This window comes from Cephus cinctus, unplaced genomic scaffold (assembly GCF_000341935.2).
Source record: "Cephus cinctus unplaced genomic scaffold, Ccin1 Ccin1_scaffold0345, whole genome shotgun sequence".
NCBI classification, from domain to species: domain Eukaryota; kingdom Metazoa; phylum Arthropoda; class Insecta; order Hymenoptera; family Cephidae; genus Cephus; species Cephus cinctus.
Window position 1 is genome coordinate 30,138 of NW_014333037.1, and position 27,968 is coordinate 58,105.

At 41.3% G+C, this 27,968-nt stretch overlaps 2 protein-coding genes and 1 long non-coding RNA gene across 12 annotated transcripts in view; 2 read left to right on the forward strand and 1 right to left on the reverse strand.

Annotated features, from left to right (window-relative positions):
* LOC107267130 (sodium channel protein Nach) overlaps positions 1-9,384 on the forward strand; it is a 29,886-nt gene extending 20,502 nt beyond the window's left edge. For 4 of the 5 annotated variants that reach the window (XM_025084341.1, XM_015738420.2, XM_015738423.2 and 1 more), the window contains 2 exons: positions 312-390; positions 6,206-8,890. In XM_025084341.1, coding sequence (XP_024940109.1) covers positions 312-390; positions 6,206-6,823 — 697 coding nt within the window. In that variant the 3' untranslated portion in view covers positions 6,824-8,890. Of the gene's footprint in view, positions 1-311; positions 391-6,205; positions 8,891-9,250 lie in introns of those variants that run through there. The other variant, XM_015738421.2, reaches the window with a different exon arrangement.
* Positions 9,385-16,798: 7,414 nt separating this feature from the next.
* Positions 16,799-17,527, reverse strand: LOC107267126. Its single transcript, XR_001537544.2, has 2 exons — positions 17,423-17,527; positions 16,799-17,144 (listed from the first exon to the last, which is right to left on the reverse strand). It is a non-coding gene; the product is annotated as an uncharacterized LOC107267126 (long non-coding RNA).
* A 94-nt stretch (positions 17,528-17,621) lies between these two features.
* LOC107267131 overlaps positions 17,622-27,968 on the forward strand; it is a 17,040-nt gene continuing 6,693 nt past the window's right edge. For 2 of the 6 annotated variants that reach the window (XM_025084334.1, XM_025084340.1), the window contains exons 1-2: positions 17,622-17,827; positions 20,181-20,253. In XM_025084334.1, coding sequence (XP_024940102.1) covers positions 17,757-17,827; positions 20,181-20,253 — 144 coding nt within the window. In that variant the 5' untranslated portion in view covers positions 17,622-17,756. Of the gene's footprint in view, positions 17,828-18,721; positions 19,464-20,180; positions 20,254-27,968 lie in introns of those variants that run through there. The other 4 variants (XM_025084337.1, XM_025084335.1, XM_025084336.1 and 1 more) reach the window with 4 other exon arrangements.

A 27,968-nucleotide genomic window follows, 5' to 3' on the forward strand; every position in this document is an offset into this window, starting at 1 on the left:
CCGTCTTGGGTTCGCTTGAGCCAAGGATAAGCCTACAATAGTACTTACAGTCGAAATTTTTCAAAATTTTTAATTTTTTCTCCCATTCCTTTTATTTTATTTTGTTTACCTATTCAGCCTTCCAGAACGTGTATGCCTACCTTGTTGATGTATTCCTTTGCACGTCTTGTTACCCTACTTAAAAGGAATGAGCAAATAAAAATTGGATGATAACTTAATGATACCTAATTCAATAAGAAATAAAAATGCGTAATTCGCAGATTTATAATAATTTAACTGACTAACATGATATTGTGGTATATTTATTTCAGATCATACATTGTGGGTGATCTTGGGTTGTATCCTCCACGAAACAGGCAACCTACTTTTACATTCACTATTCCCATACAGGTAAAACAATTATTTATGGATTATACTGCTGCATGTACCTGCTTTGTTAATTACTCTAACGTCCAAATGACGATATCAGACTATCGATGAAGCGGGGTATGAAAGACCGATCGCAGCGTTTTCATACCAGTTATTTTATTCCACCCCTGATTGGGTTGTATTCAACAATAAGATAATGCAAGATTAAGCAGAAAGCCGATGTGTCGGCAAAGAAATTGTTTTCCGCTTTAAATTGAATACGAATGTCGACTCATCCGAATTTAAGGGACTTGCTTTATTTCGAGCAGTCGATGACGATTAGTGGAGCATATTCCAGAAATCAAGAAACTCGATAGGCACACGTCAAATACAGATAACCGGGTAGACGGGCATCGGCTGAATGAGACTCTATTCTCGAAGTAACTCTTGTACCTATGTTTCAAATTAAATATCTTACGAACCACTATATAGGGTGTCCCAGAACTTTTTTTACACCCGAAAATGGGCGATAGCTGGAGATCCTCAGAGTACTCTCCCCCAAACCATTTATAAAAATTCGCAATAGTTTTTAAGTGGGAAGCATTTAAGTTGCACCAATCAGAATGAAGAATTTCCGCGGATCAGGACTGCATGGTGGGAGGTGTAGTCGTCGCAGCCAAGAGTTAGCTGCTACAGCCATACGGTGCCTGGTGCCTCAGCGGAAATATCTCCGATTTTTGAGTTTTCCGATGTGAATGTCTCCGCATCGGGTTAGCAAAAACGACGATAGTGCTAGGCTTTGCCATTTGTTAAAGTATTCCGATAATTTCTATTTGTTTGATTTTGCCGAATGAGGCCCTAAAGTAGAATTTACCACTGGAATCTATCTTCAAGCTACGCTTTCTTGCGCAATTGAAACTTTTTTGTATTGCCGCGTTTTTGACGAGATTTAATACTTTCATAATTTGTTATACCTACCATCTTCTAGTTGTTGCTTGTAGTGGGTACCGAAATAATTCGTTGCTGAATATTGAGCGCCTTTTTGGCCAAATTGACTTGCGATACACGCTCAACCCTCACGGGGACCGACTGTGTTTTCGCCAGCCGTTTTTGCCGCTTCTTCCGAACACGGCCGATTAACCGTCACGAGTATTCTTCTAAAATAAATTCATAATATCAAAAAGAATTGTAACAAGCAACTATAGGATGCTTTTGGTGATAATTTGTATCAGGCCTGGCTTGCTTCTAGGCTGCTGACCGCCTCTACTCTCGCTTCGCCACTGTTCCCCTAACTTCCTCTGGTATACCATTAATGCCGCTCAGTGCACAAGAGACAATTTTTTTTAACGTCTAGGTGCACTTTACATTACTCGTGATGAGAAACATTTTAGTTTTTGTTTCATTGAAATCGGTCGATCCCTTCTAGGTGAAACTGCATTACCGCCCCCCGATATGCTGTACTTTGGGGGTTGATTTCACCCCCAGAATCGTTTTTCCGCTCCCTTCTAGGTGAAACTGCATTACCTAACGTCTAGGTGCACTTTACATTACTCGTGATGAGAAACATTTTAGTTTTTGTTTCATTGAAATCGGTCGATCCCTTCTAGGTGAAACTGCATTACCGCCCCCCGATATGCTGTACTTTGGGGGTTGATTTCACCCCCAGAATCGTTTTTCCGCCTATAAAAAAACAACGCGTGTCTCTTAGATTTTCAAGGACTACAACATAGTTGGGTTTCATCAAAATCGGAGGGGGACACTAAAGTGATGTTCCATGTAAGAGAGAGACTGTGTATTGCATCCTCATAAAGGAAGCTATGTGACGGTGGAAAATTTTCGAGGTTTTCATGTCACCATGTTCAGAATGTGCCAAAACGTCAAGAAAACACGTTTGCAGAAAATGTCCGGATTCGTGTGTGTGTGTGTGCGTGCGTGCGTGCGTGTGCGTGTGCATGTGCGTGTGCTACAGCCCCCCAATTTTGCAGGCATATGCACCTCTATATTCCCTTCATTCGGATTTTATGTCGTTTTTAAATTCCCAAAAAAAGGACGTTATCACTCTAGCTATCGCAAATTTTGTGATAATCGTGTAAATAGTTCTTGAGAAGGAGATTTGTATCCAAGATTGGTTAGTATTGCATTTGGGCAGAATCCATCGAGAAGTTTTGATTTTATGATATTTTGAATTTTTCGAAAAATTAAATTTATCAATATAACTCGCGGCAACTTTGATCTATTGATTTCCAATTTTCGAAAAGTATAGAGTATCATTTAGCCGTGATATGTTGCGACGTTATTCCCCAAAAACAAAATCTCAATACGAAATTAGATAGAATGTAAACGATATCTGGAAAATAGGGAACCGTACGCAAAACGCTGTGTGATTCTCTCTCAATAAATTTCGATATTCACAAGACCCGATACGCGATAATTAAATTGGGTTGGGCGCCAGGTGGTCTCCGGGGAGAACACCGCGAATGCAGGGCACTCGAGATCTTAGAAATCCCCATATAAGGACTTCGTACACTACTTACGATTCGGAGGAAGCAAATTGCAAGTTTCAACTTGCAGCTTGTTTTTTCCCAGCGGTGAATATGAAAGTATTAAGTCTATAACGGATCTGTTGACTGGGCTTTTTGAGGGAGAACCCACTAGCGCTTAGATCAATTGGACACATATGACTTTTTACTGCAAATTCTGTCTAGTTTTAAATAGGTGGAATAGAATTAGGTAAGAACGATGTCTCATTATAGTATATTGTATGTAGTTTTAGATTATTTTCCGTTACATTTGGTTAGTTAAGGTTAGGATAGGGTGGATTGTTCAAATATCGGAGACTGGGTAGGTTAATGAATAAGTATATCGTCGGCGAACAAGCAAAGCAAGCGAGTCAGACTGACGACAGTATTAAATGTTTGAAAAGATTCCGCCAGATAAAGATGACTTACAATATCGTTGAATTATTGACGGCATATCGCTCAGGAGACAGAAATTCGCATTTATGTTCAATTGGTTTTGTGTGCAACTGGGCATCACCCGGCTTGTAGTGAGGGGTTTTGTTATGTCTTCTGGCCCATATCTACTGCCATACTATTGCCAGACTCTTAGCCATACCAAAGCCATACTATTGTCATACTATTCCCGTACTAAGTAATATTAGTGGGAACATTCCATATGCGAATAGTGCCAATAGACTTATTGTGCTATGATTATTAATATATTATTTCTAACTTCTACTATGGAAGAGGTAGGTGTTTGAAAGTACTCAATACATTCGCAAGTTGATTTCGCGAAAAAGAATAGGGTAGGAGAACATGGTTTAACCGTCCGGTCAATAACCAGGTATCCCAGTATCCATTTCAGTTTGCAATGTAGAATTTATTAATTTCCCCTGAAAAAATTGTTTTGAACGCTCGGATCCCCAGAGTTGAAATAGTTTGACGTCAGTTTTTCGTCAAAATTTTTTAATTCATTCATTTAATAAAAGTTATTAACTATCAAAGTCGATACCTCCTTCGTTCAATGACCGGGTACCCGGGTATTCACTTACGTCATTATGTATTAAAGCCGGGTTTATATGTACACACTAGAAAGACCATTTATTAAAGTATTTATGTAACTTGACTTTTTAATAAATAATCAACAATATAGTTTGTATTTTCTTTGATTTAAACAATTTTTATTATAAACAATAGTAAAGGTAGTAGGTAAAAAAATATCATTAAGTTTTTTTATTTTAGTTATTTTTTCTTTTATTTATAATAATACAGTGGCATGTCAAAAAACAGGTAAATTTAATTATTTTGCACACTCCTGGCATGTCGTGGTTGAAGTAGAGTGTTCATCACAAATAGGTAACTCACATACAGCGCATGATTTCCGAGTTTTACGACGTTTTTTGAATTCGCCCTGGAGACAAGCATAGCTACACCAGTAATCTTTTTTCTCCCGGTTGAATCGAGCTGTGCCTGAGGTGTTGAAGATTCAGATCCTGTTGGCTGCACATATGGATTTATAGCTCTACCAAAAAAACTTTCAATTGCCACTTTCGTTGTGAAATGCCTCATGATTTGAGGATTATGCGAACGATCTTCGACGAATGGAGTACACAGCTCTCTGCCCAGTTGCCCATAAAATAATCGTCGTTCCTACGATTTTTTCAGAAGCACTTTATTGTTCTCATAATCTTCTCGCGTTGCTCTCACAATATCCAGGAAATTCTATAAATTTTCTGTGACTGTTCCGGAGGTTTAGTGCTGTGTGTTCGTGCAGTGCCCACCCAAGTGTCCTCTGGATATAGTTCTCGGCTTTCACGGAGTAGCTGCACCAGTTCCGGCGAGGACTGCCAATTTAGTAATTGGTGAAGGGATTCCGAATTGATAAGTCCGATTCATTCTGTTACGTTCTCGATTTGTCGCTCTCTGTCTCTCGCACTATCTGTCTGATTCTTACTCCAACCCTCTCTACCTCAACCTAGCAGCCTGAGCAGCCGTGCATTTCCGTAACCGTCCGCTCCCGTTCGTGCAACCAGTTGCGTTTGCTGATTTTACGCGACCCCAAAGATCAGCACCTACGGTTGCGTTTCTCGATTTTACACTTTCCCAAAAATCGACAGGATCCATTAAGTTATCGTCTTTTCTGATAGGTTCCGTCAAAGCTCTCCTTTTGGCGGAGTTGGGCCTGTTCCACTCCAACTCGCAGGCTATACCGACTCGTCAGTTCCCGGTGAAAAAAAGAAAAGAAAAAAAGAAAGCCCGCCTGTCTTGCGGATGCATGTGCGAAGGGTAGATGCAACCTCAAGACAGGTTAGGTTAGTTCTCGGATTTTTCGTTATCGGTGTCGAGTTAAAAAAATACGTTTCAAGCTTTATCAATTAGGCTGTTTATAAATAATTAACTGATGACCGTAAAATAAAAATCGGAATAAGACCCCATGAAGGGGCTAGGTACATTCATGGCGACAACAGTTCCAAACTGGTGTTAAATCTGAGATCATTCGAAGGGTACTGAAAATGAGAACGCTCTAGGGAGCGATTACTACCGCTGATTTAACTTCTGCCTGCATCCACCTAGGTACTCAAATGCAGGTACATGATAACCGGGTAGGTACGTCAGAAGTGCCAACGACCACAGCATATTTTCAATTTTACATTTGATCCGAGCATTCTGTGAGGTAGGAAGCGTCTACACCGTTAATGCGGAAGTACGACGTGTAACACGGAAGTATGCCGCAAGTTACTACCTATTAGCCACTTATTATTTCTGACATTCAGACTCCCTTTACTGCTTGTCCATTATGCAGTTTCGGTGCGATGATTGCATTTTGCTTTACCTTTATATTTTGGTTTCCTACTCTACTTTGCACCTAGACCGTACTCTTGTAAGTCATGACTCTCGCCAGTTTTATTATCTATAGCAAAGAACTATGTCTTTGTGTAACTTCGGATCGAGTCTCATCGCCTGAAATAGTACCCATTCTTAGCTTCATTAATTTTCTCTGAGGATCGTTCCCAGGCTAGATTGCCGTTAGTTACCTAGTTTGTTAGATTATGTTTACTATTTTCTAGCAGAGAGGTAACACTTTTTAACCTCTAGAAGAGGTTTCGAAAAATGTATATCACATCTACAGTCCGTCCTTTTAGAGTACCTGACACCTAGCTTATTCCATATCGCGTATATTTTGGGAGAGGAGAAGAACCTTTTGCATCAGCCATTCTATTTTTCGTTTACCATATTCACTTAATATTAAGGTTTGTCTCAAGTTTGACGTTCAACGTGAAGTCGGCCTATGATACATTCAAACATTTTATAAAACCATTAATGAACAATCTAATTTTGCTTTATTATTTTGTTCGCAGGTTCATCTTGATATGAAAATGACTCAAAGTACAGCATCATTACGTTTGTTAACTCGTAGACAAAGAGGCTGCATCTTTTCCGACGAGGAAGAAACATTGGATTGCTGTATATTACGCTGCCAAAAAAGAAAAATCTTAGGAATCTGTGGTTGTCTTCCATGGTTTCTCGCCTCATCAGAAGAACCTGAATGCAGCATTCAGCAATATTCTTGTCTGATTCAACATGCCGATCGACTGCAACATCCAAAATGTAATTGCCGACTGCCATGTCGTCATATTGCCTATGATTGCATAAGATTCATTACAAAAAAGAATTTTAAATTGCGATCTTCTTGCGAATATGTAATATCGCATTGGCCCACTGTACAATATCAACGAAAAACTCTCTTTGGTTGGCTAGATCTCCTGGTTTCTTTCGGTGGCGTAGCTGGATTATTCTTAGGATACTCTTTACTTACTAGTGTAGAATTTATTTATTATTTTACTTTGCGATCTTACTGCGGAGCTGTGCTAAATACACCCAACCAAAGGCACAATATTGTCAGACTGCGCACTGTTAAACCAAAAGCACAAATGAATTTAAATGGCAAACAAAAATATTATAATTATATTCAGTAATATTAGTTTTCTTCTACAGATACAAAGTACATATTATACATATAACTTTAAAAAAAAATTTCATGAGTTACGTCATTTGGACATCTACGATTCACTTCCTTGTTGTCAGCATTGTCGAAACTCCTAAGCGGATTATTTTCTATCAACTTCGTGCCTATCTGAAAAAGTAGCCTCTCCTTGACCTCCTACAATTGGTCTACAGGGAAAGCTTCAGCACCCAAACTGTACTGCTGAAGGTGACTGCTAATATTTAGCGGGCGGTGGACGATTGCTCACGGGAGGTTTTCTATTATTTGCTAGTGTCAATCTTTGCCGGCCTTATGCAGGAAATTATATCTCTTGGCACTTCTTCTATCTTGTGTCGTATTTGAGTGATTGATCGCGTTAATGTCGCGTCGATTTGATTATATTTTCCTTTATTTTGTATTTGCGCGTCTGTTACGTCCGCGTGGGAAATCAGGTTCCACACCCGCGGTCAAGAACTAAATATCAAAAGGCCAATTAGTGGGGTCTGGTTTCAGTCACATAGTGACCCTTGGAAGCGGCTATCTCTCATATGGGCCCCAGATTTGGGGAAAGTGAGATGAACCTTTTAAGAGAATACATGTATAAAAAATTATACTTAAACAATAGTCCTGACCGTTAAAGCTTTTCATCCAAGTGACAAATGTGCACTGAAATCGGACATTCCTGATTTTATGGCTTTTCTTCAAAAACTCCACTGGACTCCTTCCTTACTCATCTCCGAAGAAATCATCCTTGTCCAATCCTGACCTAGTAAATTCTTCATCCCCATGCAAAACTCCCCGCCGAAATTTCCAGCACCAATGAGCCTACTTCGTTAATCACCACATACTCTTTTCCTAAAAATTTCTCTAGGTGAACCAATAATAATAATCCTACCCCATCACCCATTCTCGATTATGGATATGTCAAGAACTCCACATAAGAGTGCATAGCGCACTGTTGATGTGCATAATAGTATCTGAGAGAACTCCTTACATCCTAGAATTCCTCGAAACTCCTATCGACCTCTCACAGTGACGCCGAAATCGCTAATATTGCATAATTCCCTTGAAACTAGTCACAGTGACAATTATGAGGAAATAATATTAGTTCATTACTTTTAATATTCTAAGAATCAGAAATCCAGTCGACCGAGTGAAACCAAAACAAATAAGTGCACAGACGCTATCAGCCGGCACGCGTCAAACACAACAGAAACATCAGTAAGCCGATAGCTGAAGAAACCCCTAATCCAATTACTTAAATTAATCTGTCAAAACGATCAGTAAATCAAAATATTAAATAAAAAAGCGACGTTAATGCAGTGGGACGATAAACACCGTTATCCCCACTAGAATTAACGTATTCCTATCGAGGATATAAGCAGCGGCGTCCTCGATAGGAGATCAGTCTAGACCAGTCACTCAGACTGGTGTACACCACAAGACGACAAGAGGCAAGTGAAGATTTGGAAAGTAGAATTATCAAAAAGCTAGTAGAAAACTGATCCTCTATTCCAGAGCCTACCAATGAACAGTATTGTACTGCAAACTGTGGGAACTCATCCTTAGCAGTTCCTGGTTTTGGAAAATATTGTGCCTCTACCCTGTATCAGGAAATCTGCCATCCATGTAGATCTGCTGCATCAAAAGTATTGTGCTGGAGCTGTCAGAAATCGACCAAAAATATCCAACCATGCTCCTTAAAAATCTCAGCTCCCAATATCATTGTGATTAGTAGCTGTCTGAGTCTAACCCATCCTCAACATAAGAGATTCAGCAAACGGGATTCATTGTGAACATCTATGAGTACTGAATCATTATCATCCTCATCATCATCTGGCCCACGGTCAGTGGACGCATTATGCAATCTGCTGTATTGTGGTTCCAGTTGCCTCTTTCCCATTCCGAGAGATTCGAAGAGAGAATAAGTAAATAAACACACTTCTTGTCACCTACAGTACGATAATAGAACTAGAGAAAACTATAAGAGTGCGTATGTGTGTGAGAGAGTGGAATAGAATATTAAGGATAACTTAGAGTGTAATCTATAGGACAATATAGCACAATTTGTTTTTTTTTTAAATCAAGTGTCTAATTCCTGAGACCTGCCCAGTGCACAAACCCTGTGAAAAGTCTCGTGATTCCTAATTCTTCAAAATCATGAAACGTCTCAATATATTATAAAGCTGTAGGGTGTGATACATTTTCGATCATTAGCGCATTTTTGACATGATTGTTGTCTAACCTGTGGCCTAACCTGTTTCAAGTCGTTAGGCGTGTCCTAGTGGATGGATAAGGGCAGTTCCCCGATTTTGCTAAGCTCCCATGCCAGGTGTACAATACTTGAGCCGTACGATTATATGAATGTTATGCTATATGCTGAAGACATTCTCCGAGCAATGATGTAATCTGGTTTCAGAACGCCTCTGAAGAATGTCGTTATTTCGGCGAAGTGGTTTTAAAAATCCTTGCAGGTGTGCGGCGGCGTCTTATAACGGCCGTTGTCAACCGTGACTATGATGCGGAGATTAACATCGTACGAACCATCCATGTATGTAGAGGAATACGCTTAATGATTTATTCTGACCCGCCCGTCACTATTGGTATTGAGAAGATATGAGGAGATGGAGGTGGAAGAAACAAAAAAAAAGAAAAATAGGTTCTTAATTAAATATATATTATATATTGCAAGAAACATCCATCCTACAGTTTTATTGAGAGAATAATCCTTAAGCATGGCTATTCTGGGCCTCCGTGGTGCTCCGCACGAAGGAGAGGTACTCGTGGTTATACAGGGAGAGTAGCTCCACCAATAATTGGTAAAGAGCCGGCGACCACAGGCCTTTCTTCTCCAGAACCAGCCGAAGATCGTCCAATATGTTGTCCCTCGAGGCGTCATCTCCGCAGCGGTCGAGTTCCGCAATCAGCGTATCTTTGCAGTTGTTAGCACTGTCGATGATCTCGTATAGTCGAGTTATTTGGACGGTCACGCAGCACAAGACCCTCTGAAGTTGAGGTAGGACACCCTCTTCATTACAACCGTGGGTGTATGCGCCCTAGCTCTTTTAACACCCGAGCCATCGTTGTCCGTAGACACCGGGATTCCCGGTTTGAAAATAATAGCCCGCTCACCGTATAAGTACGTGAAGGCTAGCTCATGAGTGGCCATGAGAATAGGAGTGTTAAAAGCCTCGGGTACCTCCTTGATGTTATCCTCTGCGGTGAAGAATTTGTCGATGACGGGGAAGTGGTCGGTGATGATGGCCCATTCGGTAGGGTCAAACTCCACTCAGGAATAATCTTGATTAAAGATGCGTATTACAGGTGATAAGCTTCCCGAACGATTTAAAGAGAAGCCGGTGACTACTTGTTTCGAAAACGATCGGTTTAGGCCGTACACAGTGGACAGCAGTACTTGCTTCTTGTACATGATTATAGCAAATGCTATTATGCGATCGGTGCCATGGTCTGAGCAGTACTGTCTCATGCGACATCTAAAAAACGGGTCATCGAAATATCATTGAACATAACCCCCACCACCATAGTCACACCCGTTTTCATAGAATACAACGAACAAAGAGACTATGACCATGGTAGAGTATACTGCTGATACCGCAGGATGTATGAGAGATGACGAGATGCTGATATCCTATAGCGAGTGACTCACGGGAATCACGGTACTGCTGGGTACATTTACATCAGCGTTAAGATGATCCTGTAAAAAAGAAAACACGCGGTTGGGGCACACCCGAGCATCCAGCGATGTACAGTCTAAGAAAAGCAGTAGAATCATTACAACGATACACTGAAAAGTTTACCGACAGACATCGAAGAAAAAGAAATGGCTCTCTACGACGACAACGATTTTTTTAGGCATGTCAAAATGTCATCTTTGGAAAATATCCGCGATTGTATCCTCGATTTCGTCAAGACACGTCGCTTGAATACCCCTAGAAACCCAAGATTATTCTCACCGGCGTGGGATCGCAAGTTAAGATATTTCGGTTTTCGCACGCTAACGCGTAGATTAAAAAGTGTGTTTTCCCATTGTACTCTGCGTGTGCTAGCCAGGGGTCATGAAAGAGGATATTCCAAAAACGATCCGTACATACTTTCGTTAGCCGTAGCGTGTATCAACAAACGCGGAGTGCCCGATAGCTACATCACCAGGGCTATTATAACCGATCATCGATTCCACGAAGGTATGTACCTGCCGCTTATCAGTAATAGATCCTAAATAAATTGCCTTTTTAAAAAAAGTAAATAAATTTTACAAGAATTGACGCGCTTTCACCACGAAGGCACCCCCGACGAGGAGCGGCTGCTCTTAGGGTGCCTCGATCGTATAGAGGAGGTTTACCCAGAGCCCAGCACCAGCACGGTGACGGTGATACAATGTGCTGACGGTGAAATATACACTTTAAAAAAAAAAAAAGTATTACGTCTAGTTTACGTTATTATTTTAAAAAGTGGCAGGTCCATCGACAACGCTGGACATACAGATGATGGAAGAAGAAGAAGAATCGCTTCACGATACATAGGGTATGCGTTAAACAGCATCGGGGGGAAAAACGCGATCTTCTTTACAATTTTTTTCAGACGAGGTCATGGCAATAGTATCGAGCGGTAGCGATGACGACGACAACTACGACAATGGTGATGATGACCGCTCCACCACGTCCAGCGCTTCTAACGAGCACAATCAATGTAATAATTATAAATTTACAAACACCGTTGAAAACTCATCTGTGTGCAAATAAAAAGTAGAAAAAAGTTGTATATCCTTTGGAGGCTGTCGGCTACAATGACCACATTCAATTTCGAGAACTCATTGCACTGGGTAACCCAGTGCAACCGCAGGAGCACGACGACGCGGAAGAACCGGTGCTGTGGGTTCTTAGGAACGGCGCGTACGAGGCAGCGGACGCCGACGAAGCGGCCGATGTATTAGTGGAGTACGATCAGGCCCCGAGCGCCGCGGATACCGTCGAAGAAGGAAACGTAAAAAGAGGCATTATTTAGCATTAACCGTCTTCTTTGTCGAAATTGCTAACTTTAAAAATGTAGGGGATGATGAAAACCTGTTAGACGCTGAATTCTCATACATCGGGTCGATGTTTAATCCTCGTGAGGAATGAGAAGTCAGCATGAGCCGAATACTCTTTCTTTTTTGTTTAATAACAAAAAATAATAAAAAACTCTTATTCCAAACGCTAGATGCGGGCGCGCAATATCAGACCGGCGGGGGACCCCTTCTTCGGTCGCAGAGCTGTGCCGACGAAGACACCGACAACGATGGAGTCATCGATAACGACGTGTTACCGCCAGGGCATAGGTTCACCGTACAATCCGAAAAGACGCGTCGCATAAATCGGTTTCGATTTCGGTTAGACGGACGAGAAATAACAATGGCTACCCGGCGGCCACCCCAAGATCCTGATACGAATACGGTATCTTGGCTGCAGGGCGCTGTCCGAGATATACACGCGTACCTTACAAGCTCGTGTACCGCGCAAGATTATATAGGTCTGACGATTAAATCAGACAGTTTTGCGTGCGGGGCCGCGTGGCTGTCGTACAGACCGGCTCGAAACTTTCTTGAAAACGAAGTGTGGGGTGTAATATCGTCCGTCGCTCAGAGCGCCCAGGCGTTCCAAATAGACAGATATTTTGTCATAGAGTCGTGTATAGTCGAAGTACTGCGGGGTACAGGTCGCGTGCAATTAGCGCACGAGTTTGTAAAAAAACACTCTATACTTGCCATAATAAACACCGATAATCTCTGTCTACCTAGATCGCTCGCTGTGGCGATGGTATACGCCGAACGCGGGGAAGTACGCTCTGGGGAACTGCACGAGAGATGGAACGCTGTACGGCGTCAACGGGGTAAATTTCAAAAACAATTAGCTCTCGAGCTTGTGACAAACGCCTGTGTAGACATACCGTCTGACGTTTGCGGTATTTCGGAAATTGATAAATTTCAAAGGTACCTTGCTCCGGATGGTATAGCCATTGTTGTTTACGAGTTCGACAGTATAGGCAGCGGTGAGAAACCACTGTACGACGGATCGCAGATAGTCGATGGCGCGTACGGTTCAGAGAAACCACGGCAAACGCTCCGCATTCTGTATTATAATAATTCGCAGCATTATCAACCTATTTTAAATATGCGGGGTGCGATCGGTAGTCGTGGTTTTTGCATACCATGTAAGAAGTCTTACACGCACGAGGCAGAGCATAAGTGCTCCCACAAATGCGCTAGATGTTTCGGAAAACCACCCTGCGATTCGGCTCTCCCCACATTGTATTGTGGCGAGCGCCATAGGTACTTCTTTGGTCAAATCTGTTTCGATAATCATATAAATACGCTGATTAGTAAACAGAAGGGCAAAGAAAAAAGCGTGTGCCAGGCCGTTCGCAGCTGTCCGCAGTGCCTTAGACGTCTTCAAGGAACGTCTCGTAAGCACTCTTGCGATAAGGTGTATTGCAGCGTCTGCAGGAGTGATAATGACGTCGGACATCTGTGTTACGTCAGACCGGTAAAAAAGACTACCGCTGAAAAAAAATATTCTGTACATCTTCTATGATTTTGAAACACAGCAGATACAGAAGCTGCCCGGTGACGACGCAGTGCGTATCCACACACCAAACTTGTGCGTCGTTCAGCAAGTGTGTACAGCATGCGTAAATGATACAGATCTCGCGAGGGTATGCCCGTCTTGCGGTGTACACGAGTACATTTTCGAAGAGGATCCCGTAAGGCAGTTTGTAAATTTCGCGTGCGATCCTAAAAGAAAAACGTTTCAGCGCGTGATCTGCGTGGCGCATAACGCCAAGGGTTTCGACGCGCAGTTTGTACTACGAAAGCGTGTGCCAGGCCGTTCGCAGCTGTCCGCAGTGCCTTAGACGTCTTCAAGGAACGTCTCGTAAGCACTCTTGCGATAAGGTGTATTGCAGCGTCTGCAGGAGTGATAATGACGTCGGACATCTGTGTTACGTCAGACCGGTAAAAAAGACTACCGCTGAAAAAAAATATTCTGTACATCTTCTATGATTTTGAAACACAGCAGATACAGAAGCTGCCCGGTGACGACGCAGTGCGTATCCACACACCAAACTTGTGCGTCGTTCAGCAAGTGTGTACAGCATGCGTAAATGATACAGATCTCGCGAGGGTATGCCCGTCTTGCGGTGTACACGAGTACATTTTCGAAGAGGATCCCGTAAGGCAGTTTGTAAATTTCGCGTGCGATCCTAAAAGAAAAACGTTTCAGCGCGTGATCTGCGTGGCGCATAACGCCAAGGGTTTCGACGCGCAGTTTGTACTACGACACATCGTGAAGCGTAAAAGAAAAAGCCTAAAGCCGCCGACGCTGCTACTCAGCGGTACGAGTATCATAATGATGAAGACGGGTCGTGTAACTTTCATAGACAGTCTTAATAATTTTCATATGCCGCTGAGTGCACTACCAAAAGCCTTCGGCCTCGCGGAAGCAGTTGGTTTGAAACAAAAGGGTGTCTTCCCGCAAGTAGATACACACCACTCCTGGGAGTCACAACAAACCCCCACCACTGTCCCTATGAGTCATAGAGTGCACTGTGCTCCGGTCCCCCGCACTGCACTATGGCGCCACCCCCTCATCAATGCGACCAGCTCTCCCCTCCCCCTGCGACACTGTGTTGGATCGCCCACCACGTAGCCCTGGTCCTAGGGCCCGAAACCCCCCAGCAGCAGCGTTGCATCTCCCCCAGGGGCCGTATCACGGTCGGTAATTATGCAGTGACCGCCGGTCGGTAATTTTTAATTAACCTAAGGAGGTAAGCGTCCCATTATTATAAAGCTGTCTGAGCCCTGTATAGAGGAATACGCTTAATGTTTTATTTCCTACCGCCCGTTACCATTATTGACAAGGTATGGGGAGATGGAGGTGAGGGAAACAAACAAAAAGAAAAATGTGGTATTTTTAAACATGGGTCGTATATTTTGAGAGAAGATGAATTGTACATTTTTTTTTTTAAGTGGGCTGTGTGGGATCAAGGAAAATCGGTTTTAAAAATTTGTTATAAAAAATGAAAAAATAAATTGGAAAATAAAAATAAAAAGTTTAATTAAAAAAAAAACCTTACAAATTAAAAATATAATTAAAAAATAAAAAATTATAAAAAAAAACCATTATTGACAAGATATGGGGAGATGGAGGTGAAGGAAACAAAAAAAGAAAAAATAGGTATTTTTAAATATATGTCGTATATTTTAAGAAAAGATCAATTGTACAATTTTTTTATTAAGAGGTCTGTGTGGGATCAAGGAAAATGGGTTTTAAAAATTTATTATAAAAAATGAAAAAATAAATTGCAAAATAAAAATAAAAATTTAATAAAACAATTAAAAAAATATAATTAAAAAAACATTACAAATTAAAATTAAAAATTTAATGAAACAATTAAAAAATAAAATAAAAAAATAAAAAAAAGGTGGCTCGGGCCCTGAAAAAAAAAAGATAATAACCATGTATGATATATATAGTATAAAATAGAATAGTTTAATACACACCAATTTGAAATCTGCCTAAATTTCGACAGGAGTTACTCCTCGCAGGAGTCGTAGTCCGAGTCCCTGCAAAAAAAAAATGATTATATTATTTACGTCTGACACACATACGCGTATATATATATATATTGATTAATACATACCACTCGAAAGACGTGAGTGGAGGCATCTCAAAGAGATGCCTCACAGCAAAAATGTCTTCGCCACCCCAGTCCTCCTCCTCGAAGAGGAACCAGCCGTTGTAGCGATTGCTTCTACTCCGCTGGTTCCTCTTCGCCACCATTTGAGATATGGAAATATATCCACGGACCAGTAATAAAAGAGAAGAACACCTTATAATAAAGCTTTGTTAAAAAATACTTAGTGCACTAAAATAAACGTAGAAGACACTACACTCACTATAATCACGACTGGTGACATTTTAGTACGATGTCTGATTGCAACTGATGACCTGCGCCGAGTTGGATGAATCGCTTCAGCTTACCCCCACTTGTACCTCCTAGGAACTACAATCTAAACGCACACGGAAGTGGGTTCCACTCGATGGTCGGAGGTTCGTTGCACCAAGAACAATAAAAAAAAATCTGGATGAAAGCACCCAGGTCATCGGTACGCGTCGCGATTTATAATGAAAAATTAATTTTTCCCATACACCCAGTTACATGTTTTAAGATATGTTATAACCCCATTATTTATAAAAAAAAAGACGGTATGTATAATAGTGATAATTTTAGGCCCGCTTTTATTTTATTCATAAAAATCATATATTTGACACCCTTTACTCTTGTTTCTAGTCACCACCGTAGCATCATCGTCATCGACATCACCACCATTGACGATAACAGCCATAAGGGATTGGACTGGTAAGTGTGATAATTTTAAGACTACACTGGTTTTTTTTTTGGTTTAAACAGCTTTATTAAAAACACTGACATTTTTACAGATTATGGCGCCGAGAAGACCGGGCACACCACCCTTCGGAATCAAGGGGTTCCTACTCTATATATATTATAATTCAACTTATGTAAATACTCTACCTATGATTGAATTGAATATACATTAACCTGTGTATCCTGTTTTACAACGTGAATATTGTATCCTACCACCACCACCACCGCCGCCATAGATCTTATTATCCTGCGCATACCGGTGATCCGTCAAACGCTTCTTTCGCACAAAAGCGTCGTAGTACTCTCGGACAATTCTATCGTTTTTCCGCAAATCACCGCTAAACACATTCTGGAAGGCATGCATCCCAAAGGTATCCTGTTTTACAACGTGAATATTGTATCCTACCACCACCACCACCGCCGCCATAGATCTTATTATCCTGCGCATACCGGCGATCCGTCAAGTAAATAAAAACTTGTGGTTATTTTCAATTTTAAATCGGGAATGTATAATTACACTAGAATCTTACTGTAGAAGTTTTTATTTACTTGATTTTTCTAGATGATACATGTTTTACCTATTTTTAAAAGAAACGTGTATGATACTTGACGATTAGCGTAGTATTACAACCGGGATGAAAACACTTAAAACAAACCGGACACGCTAATTTTTTTCCCGCAATGTTCTTAGTGCACTTAAAACACTTTGTTCGGCATACGGAATGCTGGGTGTACAGCGCAGAGCAAGTGACAGCTAAAGATTCGATTTCTTCCCTGCCGGTAACGTAGACGACGAGTGATTGTTGAGATGTTTGCAGAGTGTACCAATTGAGGCGCTGGTGTGGTGGAAATCAGCAGCGCTGTCACAATAGCTGAACACGGAAGATGAGTGTAACAGAGGGAGCCAGGTAGCAACAGGAAGCGTCAGTGGATGCAGAGATAAGCGAATGAGCGACGAGCGATTGTTGTTGACACATGCGCAGATGAGTTCAGATCACGCAGCGATTTTTGCAGTTATTGAAGCATGCCAATTCACAGTTTGTAGGTTAAAAAAGCCAATCACTGTTCACCAAGATTATGCCGTAGAAATGGAAAAATGCAAGCAGATTCATATATAAAAATGAAAAGCAATAGTGTAGCATGCTCAGACCTAGAACAAAGACGCCCGAAGGCAAGAAGCAGCAGAGTACAGCTTGAAGAAATACAGAGCTGAAGAATGTGTGACAGTTGTACTCACACACACACACAGAGAGAGAGAGAGAGAGAGAGAGAGAGAGGGAGAGAGAGAGAGAGCAACCTGCGGCACTCCCACGGTTGCGAAATGCATAAAATTAGCATTTTAGGTCTAGGTCATCTTGGTCTAGGTCCACGATACTCGTCGAGCTTAGACCTACCATAGAAAACAGTCGGTCTACTTAGGAGCCTCGTTTAACTCTGTCATTCTGTTTTCTTCATCTAAATTCTGAGTCGTAGTCTATCTTAGTATGAAACGAGTTGTGTCGAACAAACATAGGCCACAGAACAATAGTTCGGCATGCTTCAGTACTTCAAAGCGGTAAGAATCCCAAAAATAATATAAAGTTCATCCTCCACGCTCATTCCTTCGGTCGAAGACGTGTCGGACGTAACAGGGCAATTTTCATTTCATATTCAGATCTAGTGGATCACCAGGATTCAAAATTGCAGTAAGGTCAAACTAAGAAATATTAACTCTTACTCTCTACGCTTTATTTATTTTATTTTTTGTATTTAATATGTTGTGGCGATTTCAATTTTTTATAAAGTTAATACTACCACGGGTTTTAGATGAAAAGGCTGAACTTTCAAAATTTTAATTCGTATACGTACTGAGCTCTTAAGTAATAGGTTTAATTTGATAATAGGTTTTTTTTTTGAGTTCTTGTTACAGCGGTTCTAGCTTTATTGACAGATTTCTCTGGATAAAAGATATTTTTGTTAGTATAATACCCGCCACGCAATAGTGCCGTTCACAGTATCGACCGATTGCTGGACGGCAGATAACTAGACAACTAAGCAAGTATATATATGGGTTCGTAGGGAGTTAGTATATTACCAGATGAAAAAGTCCTATCGAAGCCCAAAAAGAATGATGTATTATGATGAATAATTTCCGTTTCTGGGAACAAATTGTGACAATGTATGTATTATCTTAATGACTCATAACCTTCGACAGGTCAGAATGTGTTTGAAGCAAAAAAAAGTGTTCCTCCGTCTTATCATGACAGTGGTCGTGTGATTAAGATATAATTGTTAGTTATTTTATTGATTAATAAAATTGATATGCTAAAACGGAAATTACATATGGCATGACTTACTAGCAGATACTCGATTATTTAATTCACTGATACATCTTAAGAATCTATTATAATTTTGAATTTGGATACGAAAGAAATAATCTACCACAAAAGTAAGTCGCATAATTTAACTCTATAACGTACACATATAATTATCTTAATTTTAAAATTTATAAAAGTCATAACTGTCTTAGTTTCTCCTATTCATGTTCCCGACTTGCGATCTTGTCCATCAATGCCTTGTTGATGAGTTGCAACCCTTTACCCAGCCAGCCCACCAGCCATTCAGCTAGTATTCTATTTGAGTGGCGCTCGTGTTCACGCGCACACTCGACCCTTGCAACAGCTCTCTCAAATATACGTATATACAGCACGGCACATCGATATGCCTGCCTCCGCAGTCGGTATCCGCCAGTTTCCTTCGTTCACTCGACTCCTCGAAAGCCTTACCAAGTCTCCAGCATTCAACCTCTACTCTCGTATATTTCCCCTGAACCCAGTATTCGTGATTGACAAATAACAGTTTGATGCTAGTCAGCTTGTAGCCTGCGCAATTTATCCATTGATCCATGCCCCTTTTATGCTTCCCACCTTGTACATTATATTTTGTATTGTTTGGTGATTTCGGTGTCAGATGAAAAGTGGTACGGAATCATTCAAGTGACGAACAATAACAGCATTTTAAGAAACTGTTAAAAAATTATTATATAGTGTATTGGTGATCGTTTAAAACTACTGTGTAGTGCGGATGTGAGTGGATCAAGGAATGTAACTTGAAAAACGGCAATGAGTAGATATTTTCTGTTTCAGAAGAACGAACGTTTATAACACGAATTTATTTTTTTCAGAATCATTACAAAGCGTTCTTCTTGAAATGTATGTATATCAGCTGCTTTCACATAATATATATATAATGATTTCGAAACTTGATCAATTTTAATTTCGAAGTAGTGACAGATAATATCCGAATCAACGAAGTCAACGGATATTATTTATTCATTAAATTTTATGAAAAACAATCGTGGTAAAATATTCCAAATTTGAATGAATTATAACTAAAAACGAAATAAATGCCTTAATAAGGACATAGGTAAACATCTATTCATCTTATTCATCTATTCAAAGAATTAAGAAATGCTTAAGTACAGTTAATTCATTAATTCTGAAAATCTGACCTTGTTTTTTTCAAATATTTGCGGAATTTAATACAAAGGAAACAGTTGTCGTATTAACTATACTTAATAAAAACTGTTGTTAATCAACGCGTTTTAGAATCAATTATTAATGAGGTTGAACTTAGCATAAGGTAGCTAATCTTTATAAATAAATATTTACAACAAATGCAATATTAAGTACATAATATTCTTTAATTGTTAAATCCTATTTCACTTTATATTCTTATGGTTTGTAAGATCATAAGATGCTGATCTTTTACAAACTATAACTATTTTTACAATTTATAAATGGTAATTACGAAATATTCATAAAGAATTATTAATAACCTGATAACGAATGAAATAATGAATTTTAATAAATATTAAAAAAGTGTAAATCTTCGAGAGTCTAAATAATTATTTATATTTTAAATTATAGATTGAAAATATTCGTGGCATTTCAGACAAGTGAAGTTCACTCAACACCGATAATTACTGGGATTACATCTGCTGTAAGTGTTTTGAACATTTATTATTACTTCTACTGTTATAAATATTGTATATGTACATATATATACACGGATTAGTACTACAACTATATCTATTGTTAATAATAGTTTTTTTATTTTAGTTTAATTTATTTCATAATTACTTTTTTTTATATTACACGGATTAGTACTACATCTATATCTATTATTAGTAATAGTATTTTTATTTTATTGTAGTTTAATTTTCTTATAATTACTTTTTTTATATCAAATAACGGCTACTGTTTTTTTTACGATTTAACTACTATTATAATAAAAAAAATATTAACATATGTATCCAGATTTACAGCGTGAATATTGTATCCTACCATCACCACCACCACCGCCACCATAGATCTTATTATCCTGCGCATACTGGCGATCCGCCAAACGCTTCTTTTGCACAAACGCGTCGTAGTACTCTCGGGCGATTCTATCGTTTTTCTGCAAATCAGCACTAAACACATTCTGGTAGGCATGCATCCCGAAGCCTGAGGAGAGGTAGTGTAAAAACATCATGCAGAATTGGCCGCACACCGTCGACGTCTCGCTCTGAAGCTGCTGAGTGTTCCATCGGAAGGATCGACAATTCCGTCGGAGTCTCGATGCGTGGTGATGATTCAGCGGTGGTAATCTGTAGCTGTCAAAGTAGTAGCCGTCTCCGTGAGCGTCCACGTACATTGCAACCCAATGCGCTTCTGGTTTCATATGATCGTTCGTGTTGGCGATAATGGCAGCGGGTTTCGACCAGTTTCGGGGTATTCTATCAGCTGCGTAACCACCCGTCCTATGCTCCGATATACCGCGAAGGCCGAGCTAAGGGTCTAGGGTGTTCATATATGCAGTCGGTTATTCCGAAGCCAGAATTCAAGACGCAATACGTTGTTCAGAGCGCAGGTAAACAATCCCCGTGTCTCCTTACAGGCGTGAACGATACACTCGTAATGGTCACGATTCGGTGGGAAGTCCTCGTATGGTGAGTTATCGGAGATTTCATCCAAATTTATAACTTCCCTTGCCATAACGGTCTGTAGAAAAAGCACACTCTCCGGACCTCGCGTGTATACGTTCCGCGAAATACCGGCAATATTTCGGACATTGGTGTATAACTGTTCGTACGTTATGCCGCCGTCGAACCACTCTAGACCATGCTGATAGCGTGTCATGGTGTTATTTTCGCTTTTGATCGTAGGTGGTAATTCGTTGAAATCACAGGGCGGTGAATCAATCCAGGGGCTTATGTATCTTCTTTCCACAGCCACGACACCAATTTTTTTCGGAGCCAGACGCCCCTCGGAGTCTTTGAAGTACTCGATGACGATCACGAACTCCATCGTTACGTTGCTAATTCGAAGGCGTTCAACGAAAAACTAACGACGATGCTAACGATCACAGGCGATACCGAGTGCACAAAAAGACGATGATGCATACCCCAAATTGCTGACCAGTGTATTTTCTTCGATTGTTTATCCGCCGTAATCTACGACGATCTGCCGCCAGGCGTCGATCTCCAGAAAGTTATCGTACTCTGCGTATACGATACAGTTCACGGTGGTGGCAAGCGGTTCATCGAAGCGTACCTCAAATCGTACACTACCGTGTTTGATCAAGTTCCAGTGGGTGTTGCTATTTGCCGAGAGATCGGGTGTGAGATCGAAAACGAACAGGCAGTAACTGTCTGCGTAAGCGCTCCTAGATATCGAATTACTCTCGTTGAGGAAGTGTATACCCGTGCCAGTGAAGAGCGTGTGATACGCGTCCACGTAAAGACCGGATTTGCCGAAATCGGTCTGCAGTGCTTTTGAGGGTACTTGAACACCATCGACGTACAGCGATAAGAAATTAATACGATAGTTTTTAAAATTGAACGGGTTGAGTTGATAGTTGCTATTGAAGGCCTTGTTATCGACGAAGCCTATTATAATCCGCTTAGGTAATTGGCCGAGAATCACGTTATTCATAGTGCCACCGTGCAAACCGGCGTGCATTGTCAGCGCCTTGACCTCGACACGTGTAAGCGGATACTTTGCCGTTGTCTCAGACAACATTTTAGAATGAGCAATTAGAATATCGGGGCTTATTTTGGCGCGTGTAACGAGGAGCGTGGCCTCCGTTATATGTAAAGAACACTCGCTGTCGGGGTCCATGAGGGAGAAACCGTCTCTCGTACGTACGAGCCGTAAACGGAGCTCAACACCATTTAATAAAAATTTTTCTTGGTTAATAACATCGCAGTGTAAATGACCGATCAGATCGACCGTCTTGTCTTTATCGACGAATGCCTGCCTATTCACGAGACCCATATTCTTGCCGGCTGTATCGTCCATATGACCGGGCGTGTCATCGTACCACAGCACGCTCGAGAGGTGTGACCCCTTAGCGGCGGGCCCGTAATTTAATAGCGTCTCTATATGTATAGGCCCTGATATATTGAATTCGTCGATATCTCCACCTATGAGTTGCACGCTGATATCCTTTCCGACGCGACCATCCTGTAATAGTGTCTCGTAGCTTTCGTCGCGAAAAATTGCCATACACCGTACGTGTCGAATGTTACATCGGGATGCTGTTCGCGTGTCCATTGCGTAGTACGCCAGATTGCTCGATTCCTCCGCGTGCTCTCCCTCCTCATCGTACATGTCGTGGCTTGTATAGACCTCCCACGTGTCGTCAAGTGCTTTCAGGTACGCGTAAAGTCCGCTCGGCATGCTGACCACACTCGTTCGGCATTTCTTATATTTCAGGTGCGGTGGACCATCCCGCGTCGCCAGGGTAACGCACCCTATAAACTCTGTCAGAATGTAACGTTTCTCCAGAGTGTGTAGTGCTGTTTCGTATGCCCGCATAGACCTCAAACACCATAGGGTGACGCAGCTCTCGCGTAATTTGTCGAGGTGGTTGAATGCCGCCAACCACGCTTCCGATTCCAGACGCATAGGTGCGTGGCGCGGTAACTCTTGCGGTGTGGGCCGTCCATTCCTACTCCTCAGCATCGCTAGGGCTGATCTGGTCATCGGTCGTCGATACATGGTGCGGCACTTGGGACTACCATCGTTGGACATACGCCACTCGACTTTTGCCAACTACTCGTGGGTGCATATGCGCTCTGCGTAAGGGCTATCATTACAACGCTGATCACAGATAAAACCCAGCGTCGCGCTACACCGTGTGAAATTGCGGTATCCCTTATCCAGTATAGCCGCTATAGATGGCTCTGGTAGTATCACAGGTCTGACACCAGGCGCCCAACCCTTACGGCAGATTATGTCGGGGTTATCGCCGTATAGGTCATCAGCGTCCAGCGCTCCCGGTTTCGACATGTATATCGAGACTAACGGTACACCTGTTAAATGACCGAATCTCACCCACTCTCTTATGGTCTCTTCCTCTGGATACTGCTCGGGGTTTGCGTAACGATTGAGGGCCCGTGTCTTCGCCCTCTGTATACGCCTATTCCGCAATAATTCAATGCCGTCGTAGTGCGCCATTTAGTCCTCGTACAGTTCTATAAACTTTTTTTTGTTCAGTGTACCTCTGTAACGATTCTATTGGTTTTTTCAGACTGTACATTAGTGGACGCTCGCGCGTCCCCCAGTCGCTTGTTTTCTTTTTTACGGGATACCACTGGATTATGTTAATGCTGATGTAGATGCACGCAGCAGTGAATCACTCGCTATAGGGTATCAGTATCTAACTTCACGTACTCATATGGCGAGCGGGCCATTATTTTCAAACCATCGGCGCCGCTATCTACGAGTAACGACCACTCGGGTATTAAAAGAGCTAAAGCGTACACACCTGTGGTCGTAATGAAGAGGGTGTCGTACCTCAATCTCCAAAGGGTCTTGCGCTGCGTGACCGTCCAAGTAAACACACTACGCGAGATCACCGACAGCGCTAACAGCTGCAAAGAGACGCCGATTGCGGAGCTCGATCGCCGCGGGGATGACGCCTCCAGGGACAACATATTGGACGATCTTCGGCTGGTTTTGGAAAAGAAAGGCCTGTGGTCGCCGGCTCTTTACCAGTTATTGGTGGAGCTACTCTCCCTCTATAACCATGAGTACCTCTCCTTCGTGCGGAGCACCACGGCTGCCCAGAATGGTCATGCTTAAGGTTTTATTCTCTTAATAAAATTGTACAGCTACTGTTTCTTGCGATATACAATATATGTATTGTAACCAATACATCCGAGGATATTCGTATCGCAGTGATAATAAGATCCCGCTAACCCGAATAACCTTTAATATCAAGTAATAACAATTCGTAGGCATCGCGACGCTCAATTCTTCCGCACCTCTCAGGCCCCCTAGCCTACCGTTGACGGGTGTATAAACGGCGACGATTGGCGACTCGAGCATTCTATCACCTGAGCTAGCTAGGTGACCTTTAGTAAAGTAAACGAGCAAACCGTCTCAAGCAAGCGGGCAATCCGTCCCACCTGACCATCATTTCTAGAGGTACTTCTACTCTTGTAATCGAGCAAACCGTCTCTTCTGCGAGATAGAATCAATCTCTGAATTTCAGTTGTGTCGTCACTTTGACACATTTGATCATTGTGCCGTTTCCGCTATACATGCCATCATAACTTTGTTTAAAGACGTGCACAACTAGCTACTTTGCGAATGAGACTTCTCACCACGCCAAGATAGCCCAGGAGTGGTGTGTATCTACTCGCATGTATTGCGTAATACGCGTGTTGTTGCTGGAAACGTCCGGTATTCCAGATAATACTGTTGTGTATTCTTTTTAGAGGATTTCGATCCGTCTATACTTTATGTATTATTATTATTCGCGTTGCATAAGGAATCATTATTCCTTGTTAGTTGAAGTTTATGGGCCCGGTGGTCCCTACGTAATTACTTGTCTTACCTTATCCATTCTTTTATTTCTGATAGAACCGTTATTCGATTATATTATTATTCACAATTTCTAGGTTGTTGAGGAATCGTTATTCCCCTAAGCGTGTATTCTCCGAAACCGTTGTTCCACCTATGATATTATTCTGCATTTTATAAATTATTTTGGAACCTTTGTTCTTTACCGTGTTTCGTGATAAACAAATTTTATTATATTATTTTTATATTCCTTTTTATTTTTATTGTTTTAAATAAATCGGACCCGTCTTTGAGTTCCGTACTTTTAAACGAAACCTCAGGTCTATTTGATTTCTCAAAGCCCCTTTTGTGTTGTCTTGTTGTGATTATAAATTACAAATTTAGTTAATGTCTCCCAGACCCAGAACCCCACCGCAAGAGAACTGGGGCCAAGCTATCCGCTGGAGACAGTGGTGTAACTCTGATTATGCCTGGCGCCCAATAATTTCATATTATAATATTTATTTCTAGCGGTGCCATTTATTTGTGCGATTACGTCATCACAATATATATCCCTTGGCTGGATCCATGGGGTCAATTTGACCCAGCTATTTTTCAATCGCGATTCTCGTACATTCAGAATTTAAAAATCAGACTTATGGCGCCATCTGTCGATAGAGCATCAGTACCAATTCCCTTAAGCATGTTTTCGATAAATCTCGGCGCGTCAGTCTTGCTTGTGCAGTGCTCCGAAGTACACTGGTGCAGCCAGCGACCCCAGGTATCCAGCTGTGTTATTTAAGTGTGTAGTGCTCCAAAAAGTTTTTGCACAGTTTTTGATATTCATTATTAAATAAAGTAAGTAAACAGTGTTTTGAAGTACTCAAATCTTTTTTGAAGCGATTTTTTAAAATAATTTATTAAATAATTTATCGAATTTGAAGATGGCATATAACCTACGGTAACGCTCGACTATACAGCAAAATCTACTCGAGCAAGACACTGAAGACGAGGAAGAGCCTTTGGAAACACAATCCGAGCAAGAAGTAATTTCGAGTGAGGAAAGTTCTGATAGCAGCAATGATGATGACATACCTTTATCAGACCGTGTGTCTAACGAGCGAAATGAACCGCAAAAACGTCAGCGTGGTAGACCGCTCTCAATATTGTATGGAAAAGATAGATTTGTTGAAAGGAGTTGATTTACCTATCGTAAAAGATTTTGAAAGTGTCCATTTTGATAATAGACAAAGATGTTCTGTATGCCCAAGAAAGAAAGATAAAAAGACATCGCAAGGCTGTGCCTCATGCACAAAATCTATTTGTGACGATCACCGTCTTAGCTTTTGTAATGAATGTTGTAACGAATAAATTCATTACAAATACATTTTTACTTTTTGAATATGTGTGTAATGTAATAAAAACAAGTTTTTTCAACATTCTCAATTTATAATAACTTCATTTTCAACTAAATAAATTACTTTTTTCGAAAAAATTATTTTTTTCAATTATTTCAAAAATGCATATGCAATCATTTCTCAGAATAAATACCTTTTCTTAAAAGGGCATACAAATTCTTGACGGTATCTTCTAGAACTATATCTCGGCTATGTAAAACTAAATTTTTAGCTCTTAATATTAACAATTTTTAAAATTATAGATTTTTTTGTAAAAAATGTCATTTTTTCGATTTTTTTAAAGTTTTTAATTTTTTTTTTAAATCTCTAAAAAAAACTCGATCTACAGAAGGTTTTATCTTAAAAAATATGTATTAAGATATAACCAAAAAAAATTTCAAGCCAAAATATTAAAAACAGTTGATTTTATAACTAAATTTTCTTTGGGGTCTTCAATGACCCCACTCGTCAGCTATGTTATCACAGACAAAGGATCCAGCTAAGGGATATTATTATATTGTAACAAAAATGTTACCATAAACTCCTCCCTGCCACCTGGCTCGAGGGTACCACTGGCCCCGAGCACTATTATTGCAGATATTACTTGTTATCGCGCATATTTAGTGTTTTAGGGCTATTGTATTTAGTTTTAAGGTCCCTTCCCTCCACCCTTCCCTCTCTGTCAGCATTCCCCTAGGGCACTGGCTCGAGGACCATCATCGAGAACCATCATCGCAGACCTTCTACGAGGACCATCAGCCATCTCCAAAGGAAGGATCGAGAGAGTGACTATGTCGCCGAGGCAGCAGAAGTCAGGGAAGGCATGGGCAGGTAAACAGCTGACCCAGATTCATGAGGATGATGCCCATCCAGTCCGCTCGCCACCATCACCACGTGTATGCAGCCCCGGTGCAGTCCCGTCACACGGGTAGTAAAGAGGCCGGGCGACAGTGGTGGAGCCTTCTTTTTCCAACTCCACGGATGTGCCCGGGAGGATTTTGATAAACTTGGAGGTCGCAATCTTACTCAGCGCGCGACAGCCAGTCTGCACGCCAGCGAAGCCACCGCTATGCCACCCGCCTGCGAGGCCCTGGAAAGCCCAACAGGACGGCAGCAACAGAAACGACCAATGCCCTGCGATGCCGGAACTGCCAACCAATGCCGGAGCGCGTAACCCTCCCGGCCCAGTGATCCCACCAATCCCCGAGGCCCATCGAGGGAAACATCGAAGAGCAGAAATCTGCATATCATCACCTCGAGACAGAATACGATAGAGCGTGTTGCGATTTTTCCTTTAGATGCACCTGTAGATTTTTGTAGTTTTCCCTTCTGGTCTTAGCTAGTCGTCTCCACATGAACCGGCATTTTTCGTAGCTTCTTTTTGGTATTTCAGACGGGCCTTCAGCCCAAAAGCTCGAGACCCGTGATATATTGCGTGCGACGTAGTTTTGGTATCTTGCGCCCTTTTTTGGGACCCCCCCCCCCC